This window comes from Coenobita brevimanus, chromosome 4 (assembly GCF_032717465.1).
Source record: "Coenobita brevimanus isolate Jiangsu-jjx chromosome 4, ASM3271746v2, whole genome shotgun sequence".
Taxonomy (NCBI): Eukaryota; Metazoa; Arthropoda; class Malacostraca; order Decapoda; family Coenobitidae; genus Coenobita; species Coenobita brevimanus.
In genome coordinates this window covers 35175746-35186660 of record NC_136957.1, presented here as the reverse complement: position 1 = coordinate 35186660, position 10915 = coordinate 35175746, and the positions used below count along the sequence as shown (strand labels likewise).

Below are 10915 nucleotides of genomic sequence, written 5' to 3'. Positions count from 1 at the left end.
ACTACCACTACTTGTACTACTACTACTACTACTACTACCACCACTACTTGTACTACTACTACTACTACAACTACTAATCTACTTGAAAAATAAACAAGAACATTAGAATGAGAGAGAGAGAGAGAGAGAGAGAGAGAGAGAGTGTACATATAAATTGGCAATATTAAGCAAACTGAAAGGCAATTCATTATTTTATTATTATTATTATTATTATCACTAACATCACCATTATCATTATTTTTATTATTATCCATCCATCCATTCATCCCCCAATCCTATGTCGCCCCATGAGGAGCGTAGGAACCCGGGGCTAGGCAAGTTGGTCCTGATATTTAAGATGAGAGTGACCAGCCTCATTTATCCCTGAGTGGCATTACGTGACATATAAACCTCAACCACCCCTTGGATATAAACCTTCACCGGCTCAATCCGACTGGAGCACCATAATTACCCACTAAACCACCAGGCATGAAAATCTGGTTATATGGTTACCACCCAGCGTAGTAAATGGTTTCCTGGTGAACAAGAAACTTATTACTATTATCACTAACATCATCATCAACACCATTTTTATTATTATTATTATTATTATATTATTATTACTACTACTACTACAACTACTAATACAACTATATTATTATTATTATTATTATTATTATCATCATATTGTTCCAGTTTCAGAGCTGCATTATTTCCTTACTGAATCGACGTTTTTCAGAAAGTTTAACGCACAATGAACACTAAGGAGGCGATAGGCAGGTGAAGAGAGGCGAAAATCAGTGGGAAAATAAAAGGAGAAAGAATCGAAATGAGCCATAGATGTGAACGATAATTACTGACACGAACGACATGCTATGGAACGGCAGGCGAGAGGCGTCAGAGTGAGGCCCAGACGATGAATTTTGAAACAGGGAAGATGGGCCGATCGAGTGAGCGAAGAGAAATGAGAAACTAACGAGGAGAGGGTGAAATTGAGGCGAAGGAAAGTGGGAAAGGGACGAAGGTGTATGAGAACAGGGTGAAGGAGGGGAAGGAAGTGAAGGAGAGAAGGAGGGAGGGAAGGAAGTGAAAGAGGAGAGGGAGGGAGAAAGAAAGAAGGGAGGAATTTAAGGGAGAAAGGTGGAAGTGAAAGAAGGAAGGAAGGAAGGAAGGAAGGAGAGGAGACAGTGAAGGAGAGAAGCGAAGGAGGGAAGGAAAAAGTGAGAGGAAAAGAACTAGGAAAGAAAAAGGAAGAAGGAAAGAAGCAAAGAAAGGAAGGAAGGAAGGACAAGAGACAGCAGGAAGGAAGAAAGGGGGGAAGGAAAGGCGAACGCTTGAGGGAAGGAAGGAAGGAACCACGAAAGCAAAGGAGAAGGAAGGAAGGGAGGAACCACCAAAGGAAGGAAGAAAGGAAGGAAAGAAGGACTGACTCAAGGAAGGAAGGAGGGAGGGAAGGAAGGAAGGAGGAAGAAAAAATTCAGGAGAGAAGGAAGAAACCCCAAGAAAGGAAGGAAGGAAGACCAAACTAAGAAAGGAAGGAAGGAGGAAAAAATTAAGGAAGGACGGAAGGAAGGAGGGAAGAAAGGAAGGCAGAAGAAAAAATTAGGGAAGGAAGGAAGGAAGAAGGGAGGGAAGGAAGGAAGGAGGAACAAAAAACTAAGGAAGGAAGGAAGGTGTAAGTAGGAGGGGGAGGGTCAATCATACAGTGTGGTGCAAAAGTATGTCGTCAGTAATGTACCAAGGCTACGCGTCCTACTTACAGGCCTACCAACGCCCCCCCTACTGCCCCCCCTCAGCACCCCTCACCCTCAACCACTACGATAAGGTAACTACTACTACGGTACTACCACTACCATAACTACTACTACTTCCATAACCATTACTACTACTACCATTACAACTACTACTATAACCACTACCTCTACAACTACTAGTACTACCACTACTACTAAAACTACCATTACTACTACTACTACCACTACTACCATGGCTACTAGTACCATTACTACCACGAGTACTATAACCACTACCACCACGACTACCATCGCTACTACTACTACCACTACTACTATAGTCTCTTTGCTTGACCTGTGCAGGTGAGATATATGAGGCAAGTAAGGTGTGTTTGATACGCGGCTGCTGCCTGGCCGCCGATGATGTGACTGAAGTAAATGCAGACATGTACTGCTGTGCAACATGTGGACGTAGGTGTACACCGTGGCTGGATATTATAGCGCAACATACGGACGTAGGTGTACACCGTGCGTGGATGTAGTGCAACATGCGGACTTAGGTGTACACCGTGCGTGGATGTAGTGCAACATGCGGACGTAAGTGTACACCGTGCGTGGATGCAGTACAACATACGGACGTGGGTGTACACCGTGAGTGGATAATTCATTTCAAACGTCACTCATCGTTTTATGAAACTTTATAATCAACTTTAATTTTCTTTGATAACAGTAAACTTTTAAAGCTAATTTTGACCTCTTCAGCCTCGGAAATTATTCCATATTTAATCTGGCAGCTTGTACTGAGGCAGTTTAAAAATATAAATATATGTGTTAAAATAAGAAGAGGTGTACAGTACATTTAAATCATCGGCGGCCAATCAGCAGCCGCGATTCCAACACACCCTACTCGGCCCATACACCTCAGCTGCACAGGTCAATCATATAGACTATACCACTACTAAAAACAGGAGCCTTAAGCTTCTGAAATCTGAAATCTAATTAGTTGTCCGTGTGTATGCATGTAATATTAACCTTCATCATTACACCTGGCGTCCATTCGGACCCCAGGTGTATATTATATGCAATATTTTCTGAATGACTGATTGCTTTTAGCTGTTGTTTAAGGCAATTGTCACTTAATCACATATCTTTGTTAGGAATAAATATCTGTATTGGTACAACCACGGGATCTCGATATAAGATTTTGGTCTGACAGTGTTGGTGTGCAGACTTACAAGGGTATTCTTCTGCATATCCTTACAGAAGCCTCTTGTTTGTTTCAGATTAGCTGTGGACCGAAAGACAGCACAACCACAGGCGTGGGGAAATGTGGAATAAGCCGTCGATATGATTTTCGAGATTGGCTCTGATATTTCAGATGTAGACCATTCTGACAATGACGATGATGATGATAACTGCATTCTAGTTCCTGATGTTGACTCTGAAATAAGGGTCGTATGTCTGAGCAATATTTAGATCCAGGAGAACTAGACGATCAGGCTCCAGCTGCAGGTGTTAGCGTATTTCTGCATATCAACAGAATTTAGAGGTGCACAGAACAGGACCCGATCAAGAGGCAGGGAATGATGTACGAGCGGCAAGAAGGAACTGGAGATGAAGACAGAGAGGAAAGAGGAGGAGTACAGGTTGGAGGACTTAGAGTACATCAGGAATTAGACTGCAGTTATCATCATCACAGCCACTGTCAGAATGGCCAACAGCGGAAATATCACAGCCACTCGCGAAAATCATGTCAACGGCTTATTCCACATTTACCCATGCCTGTCGTTGTGCCAGTTTTCGTTCCACTGCTAATCTGAAATGAAGAAGACGTTTGTGAAAGGTTGGGGAGAAAAACACTCTAGTAATTATTGCATACTCTACTCTGTCAGCCAGCTAAACCTACAAATTCTGGCAGGTGTTCTGAAACTTGCAAACAGTACAAATTTTCAAACAATACATTAGTTACAGTTTGCATTACTACAGCGGATGTTGGAAGAGGCGTTACTGTTGTTATTCCACCTGGGTACTAATAAGAAAATGTCCAAAGAAATGTGAATAAATTGTTACAACTGATATTTCTCTTCGATATTTCCAGTAAAATTATTAGCCCATAAGAGTATCCGAACCTCGCTGTTGTCACTGTAGAATATAATGATCTATCTATCTATAGCCCGACGCCCTAATCCCGCAAAGGGTGGCCGCAGACAAAACGCCTCCAAGTCACTCTGTCACCCACCATTTGACTCCCCTCCCCCCAACTCACCCCCCCCTCCCTCATATACCTCTCAACTCCATCCCTCCACCTCATCCTCGGTCTACCCCTCCCTCTCCCTCCCTCCACCTCACCTACATACACCCTCTTAGTCAGTCTTTCATTCTCCATTCTCTCCACATGTCCAAACCACCTCAGTGTATTTCTCCTAATCTTTTCAACCACATCCACATCTACCCCACAACGTTCCTTCACTTCTTCATTCGTCAACCTGTCCCTCCACGTCACTCCACATGCTCCTCTCAAGTAACTCATTTCCACTGCTCTCACTCTTGACTTGTTCCCCTCTTGCAATGTCCACGCCTCGCTTCCATACGTCAGGGTAGGGATCACAATACCATCATGCAGTGACTTCTTAACTTCCATACTCACCTCCCTATTTCTCATCACTGCTTTCAGTGTACCGACAACCTTTCTTCCCTGCTGTACCCTTTCACGTACTTCATCCCCCAGAGTTCCATCCTTACTCATGACACTACCCAAGTACTTGAATGCACTCACATTCTCCATATCCTCACCATCCAACCTCACTGCACACTCTGTGACTTCATTCCTCTCAAACACCATAACTTTACTTTTGTTTACATTAACTTTCAGCTTCCTCCTCCTACACACTGTCCCAAATTCATTCACCAAACCTTGCAACTCCCATTCATCTTCACTCAACAGTACTGTATCATCAGCAAACAGCAACACCGGAAGCTTCCAAATCTCACCCTCATTCATATATATATATAATATAATGATGCAACACAATATTAGGATCACGACACAAGATGGTCAAGGAGAAATGTCACGCAGGCAGGAACTGGTGATGGGCTGGACGGAAGAGTAAGTTCCGGGATGTGTACTTATGAGGGTTAAATAATTTCCAAAAGCTAGACAGACAGATAGATAGATAGACTGATACACAAAGATACACAGATAGATAAATAGACATAGATACATACACAAATAGGTTGAGCACACACATAGATAGACAGACAAATAAACAGATACGTAGATAGACAAAATTTTTAAAAAGGTGTCAGCAATGATATATAACTTAATCTGACCTGACATAGGAGAGAGAGAGAGAGAGAGAGAGAGAGAGAGAGAGAGAGATTCAAAAGCCCCTCTCCTCTCCACAAGCCAATAAATCCCTTCCTCCCCTCCCCCCCCTCTCTCTCTCTCTCACGCTTGGTCGGGCGTGTAAGGGGACGTTATGGTAAAGTTTAACAATAGCTTCACCACTGACAGCGTGATATTAAAATTGCGTGTGTGTGTGTGTGTGTGTGTGTGTGTGTGTGTGTGAGAGAGAGAGAGAGAGAGGCGGAGATTGATACAGAATGAGGGACAGACAGACATAAATACCAATAACTGTCTATCTATCTATCTATCTATCGACGTCTGTTTTATCTATCTAAATCTAAATGAACAATAGCTATGGAACTAAATCTATGAGGCTCCCCCACCCCCCTCTCTCTCTCTCTCTCTCCAGAACAGGTGTGAAAGGGCGTCATCTTTCACTCTCTCTCCTCTCTCTCTCTCTTCTCTTGCTTCTCCCCTTCCCTTCATGTCTCCTGTCGTTCCCTCTCTCCCTCCCCTTCCTTTCCCTCCCCTTCCCTTCCCTTCCCTCCCTCCCCCACATGGGAGAGGCGTGAGGGGTAACTTCAAGAGAATGGGTTTTGGTTGTTAAGGTTGGGGGAATGGCAGCCTTATCACTTTAACTACCTACCTACCTACCTACCTGCTTACCTACCCACCTACCTACCTGTTTACTAATCCTTCTTACCCTTCCATCCTACCTACCTACCTACCATTCCTTCCTACCTACCTACCCTTATTTACTACCTACTTACTTAATCTGCCTACCTACCTACCCACCTACTAACCCCTATCTACTTACCTACCTACCTACCCTGATCAAGAAAATAATGAAGGAAAAAAAGGAAGACACACACACACACTCACACACACACACACACACACACACACACACACACACACACACACAAAGATACAACCCTGTCATTCTCTCTCCTCTCTCTCTCTCTCTCACACACACACACACGAAACATCCAAACCCTCAAAACACACACACACTACTTTCAACGACATTCCACAAAGCTCTCCTCTCTCTCTCTCCAGCCTCCAATATTGACTTCGGTTACCATGGCAACCTCCCACACCCGCGCCCCTTGTGTGCGTGTGTGTGTGTATGTGTGTGCGTGTAGGTTTTCCGCTTAGGTACACATATTAGGGGGTTCTTTGATTCTCTCTCTCTCTCTCTCTCTCTCTCTCTCTCTCTCTCTCTCTCTCCATCTATCTATTTATCTATCTATCTATCTATATATCGTCCATTTGTATTGTCTCTGTCTATCTATCTATCTATCGTTCAACAGTATCGTCTTTGTCTCTTACTCTTGGACGCTCTCTCTCTCTCTCTCTCTCTCCCTAACAATCCATCCACTCATCCATCCATCTATCTATCTATCTATCCATCAATCAATAACATTATTTATTTATTTCTCATACATATACCTTTTTACTTATCTATCTACCGTGTGTATCTATCTAGGAATCTATTATCTATCTATCTAGGAATCTATTATCTATCTACCGTATATATCTATCTAGGAATCTATTATCTATCTACCGTATATATCTATCTAGGAATCTATTATCTATCTACCTTAAGTATCTATCCAGGAATCTATCTATCGTATGTATCTATCTAGGAATCTATTATCTATCTATCTACCGTATGTATCTATCTAGCAATCTATTATCTATCTAGGAATCTATTATCTATCTATCTACCGTATGTATCTATCTAGCAATCTATTTTCTATCTAGGAATCTATTATCTATCTATCTACCGTATGTATCTATCTAGCAATCTATTATCTATCTATCGTAATTATGTATCTATCTAGCAATCTATTATCTATCTATCGTATGTATCTATCTAGGAATCTATTATCTATCTATCTATCGTATGTATCTATCTAGCAATCTATTATCTATCTATCATAATTATGTATCTATCTAGCAATCTATTATCTATCTATCGTATGTATCTATCTATCTACCGTATCTATCTAGGAAGCTATTATCAATCTATCTACCGTATGTATCTATCTAGGAATCTATCTATCTATCTATCCACCGTATGTATCTATCTAGGAATCTATTATCTATCTATCTATCGTATGTATCCATCTAGGACCATTTTATCTATCTACCGTATGTATCTATCCAGGAATCTATTATCTATCTATCTACCGCATATATCTATCCAGGAATCTATCTATCTACTATCGTGCCTCGTGGAAGGTGTGATATCTACTAGTTAACAGGTGTTGAGGATCACCTGAGTTAATTACAGGTGAATCAGGGGCAGGTGAGATTCGACGGACAGGTGAGAGGGCGCGGAGTAAAGGAAGCCATTATTTTGCTTTAGTTTTATTCATTATTTTATTTATTTGATAGATTTATTTTTTTTATTTATTTACCATACATTATTTATTTATTTATTTTACTGATTTATTTTAGTTATTTAATCTATTTATTTATTTTACATATTTTATTTATTCTATGTATTTATTTTATTTATCTTTATTCTATTTTATTTATTTTATTGATTTATTTTAGTTATTTTATTTATTTATTTATCTTACATATTTATTTATTTTATATTTTTATTTTTATTTTATTTTATTTATTTGATCGATTCATTTTAGTTATTTTATTTATTTATTTATCTTACATATTTATTTATTTTATATATTTATCTTTATTTTTTATTTATTTTATCGATTCATTTTAGTTATTTTATTTATTTCTCTCACATATCTTATTTATTTTATTTATTTACTTAATTTCTTATTCTTTTTTATTTTACTTTATGTCATTTTTTATTTTCATTTACTGAGTGTATTTATTTTATTGACTCATTTTATTCATTTATTTTATTTTACTTATATTATTTACGGTCAAAATAAATATACATAATTTCAAAAATAAAAAAAAAATAAAAAAAAAATAAACTGGCCAGGTAAAATTCTCATTAACCTTTTTGCACACCTGAAATTTTTCCTCCATTAAAAAAAAAAAAATGATCTAAAGGTAGGAACAGGAAGAAAAAATCCAGGTAATGAACAGGTAAAATTTTCCGTACGTGTTACCTGTTCTGTGATTAATTTTGGAACACCTGTCAGCTCTGGGTAGGTGAGTTTGGGGTGTCAGTGGTGATTGGGTTTGTGTAAGAAGGATGTGTGTGTGTGTGTGTGTGTGTGTGTGTGTGTGTGTGTGTGTGTGTGTGTGTGTGTGTGTGTGTGTGTGTGTGTGTGTGTGTGTGTGTGTGTGTGTGTGTGTGTGTGTGTGTGTGTGTGTGTTTTGTGATGCTGTGGTTGTTTGACGTTCACGCGGACACATACACACACACACACACACACACACACATTCGGGAGAGGTTTGAAGAGAGGAAGTATGGACTGAAGGAAATGTGTACTGAAAGATATATAATGCGCGCACACACACACACACACACACACACACACACACACACACACACACACACACACACACACCTTCGGGAGAGGAAACACAGAGGACTGACGAGGGAAAAGGGTACTGAAACATATATATAATGTATCTAGAAAGGTGTAAAGCCATGCCACGTTTCGCCTTTCCTCGGTTCTCTGGGCAGGGCAAGAACGTCACACACACATTTTTCGTGCCGATGTACCCCTGGATTTTCAGACATTCAGGTGTTTTTCACGGTACTTCACGCACATCGGTAGAACTGAAGGACGAATGGAGGTAATATCAAGGCGACATTCACAAGCTAGGGACAGACAAGAATACACGTCACTCACATCTAAACCGACTTTCTTTTCGTTTTTCAGAAGTACCGCCTTCAGGATGTGGGCGTGGGTGGGGCGGGCGGTTCCTCCCAGCCGCCCACACCGGACCTCCACGCCCACCACAACCCCCATCAACCACAACCACCACAACAACCACAGTACACGGCCTCCACCACCTCCGCCTCCACCACGCCGCAGCTACCCAACCCTTCCGTGCCTCCTGCCTCGGCCTCTGCTGCCTCCCACGGCCCTGTCTGCTCGTCCCCTGCTGCTGCGGCGGGGTCTCAGCAGCAGCAGGCGCCTCAGCAGACACAGCAGCAGGCGCAGCAGCAGACAACGGCCATCTCAGCAGTAAAATCAGACGAGAAGGTGAGAAAGTACGAAATAATTTGCCACTAAAGTGAAAAAATATTAAATAAAATCTGACCTATGTTAAGACTCGTACCTCCCTAACACCTCTTCCTTAGCGATTTATTTCTGGATACGGCAGGTTAATATCCTTTTGCAGGCTATTTATGCTATGGTGATACTGGAGTGATTTTAAGTTACGGTACACGGAACAGGACGGTAAGGTGTAATCAGCAAAATAAATCGCTAAGGAAAAGATGTTAGGGTGCTTCCTTAACCGACGAGAATACGGGTCTTAAAACTGCCCTACCACGACCTGACATGGAGAAAGAAATCAAGAAATCTTAAATACGGGTCATGTAGAGGTCAAGAGAGTGCAAGATATGTTTCCTTCCTTTATCTTCTTCCTTCCTTTCTTTTCTTCCTTCCTTCCCTCCTTCCTTTCTTTTCTTCCTTCCGTCCCTCCCACCTTCCTTCCTTTATTTTCCTCCTTCCTTCCCACCTTCCTTCCCTTCTTCCTTCCTTCCCTCCCACCTTCCTTCCTTCCTTTCTTTCCTTCCCACCTTCCTTCTTTCCCTCCGTCCTTCCCCCCAACCCTCTCCCACCCTCCTAACCATCTCAGTCTCCCTCTCCTTCTGCCCATACTGGCAAACCCCAACATGCAGATCCCCACTACATCCTTCCTTCCCCCACCCTCCTAACCATCCCATTCTCCCTCTTCTAACCATCTCATTCTTGGTGTGCCTCTCCTTCTGCCCTGACTGGCGAACCCCAACACACCGACGACCACATCCTTCCTTCCTTCTCTTCTTCCTTCCCTCCCCCACCCTCCTAATCATCTCATTCTCGGCCTTCTCCTCCTCCTCCTTCCTTCATCCATCCTTCCAGCCCTCTCCCTCCCTCCTCATCACCTCAAATCATCTCATCCTCGGCCTCCCTCTCCCCGGACTGACGAACCGAAACACGCAGACGCCCACTACATCCTTCCTTCCTTCCTTCTAATCGTCTCAAATCATCTCATCCTCGGTCTGCTCCTCCTCCTCCTTCCTTCTTCCATCCTTCCAACCCTCCTAATCATCTCATTCTCGGCCTTCTCCTCCTCCTCATTCCTTTTTCCATCCTTCCAACCCTCTCCCTCCCTCCTCATCACCTCAAATCATCTCATTCTCGGCCTTCTCCTCCTCCTCCTTCCTTCTTCCATCCTTCCCACCCTCCTCATCACCTCAAATCATCTCATCCTCGGCCTCCCTCTCCCCAGACTGGCGAACCGCAGCACGCCGACGCGCACTACATCTCGGCCAACTGCGTGGTGTTGACCTATTTCAGCGGTGACCTGGCTACGGCCGTCGACGAGCACTTCTCCCGCGCCCTCACCCAGTCCTTCAGCAAAAACAGCAAAGGTCAGTGATAAGGGGGTCAAGCGAGGTCATCTGGGGTCAAGTGAGGTCAACTGGAGGCAGGTAAGGTCATCTGAGGTCAATTAGGGATGTCAGATCATTTGGGGTCATCTGGGGTTAATTGGGTGTCGAGGTCATCTGGGGTCATAAGGGGTCAACTGGGGTCGTGAGGTCATCTGGGGTTATAATGGGTCAATTAGGGGTATATAAGGTCATCTGGGTGTCAAGTGAGGTCAATTAGGGGGATATAAGGTCATCTGGGTGTCAAGTTAGGTCAATTAGGAAGATATAAGGTCATTTGGGGTCAACTGGGTGTCAAGTGAGGTCAGTTAG

At 42.5% G+C, this 10915-nt stretch overlaps 1 protein-coding gene across 1 annotated transcript in view; it reads left to right on the top strand.

The window, feature by feature from the left end:
* The first annotated feature begins 1699 nt into the window (after positions 1 to 1699).
* The window catches only part of LOC145395612 (uncharacterized), a 31571-nt gene continuing 22355 nt past the window's right edge, over positions 1700 to 10915 (top strand). Inside the window, exons 1-3 of the mRNA XM_080269184.1 lie at positions 1700 to 1804; positions 8880 to 9206; positions 10444 to 10585. Coding sequence (XP_080125310.1) covers positions 1700 to 1804; positions 8880 to 9206; positions 10444 to 10585 — 574 coding nt within the window. The remainder of the gene's footprint in view (positions 1805 to 8879; positions 9207 to 10443; positions 10586 to 10915) is intronic.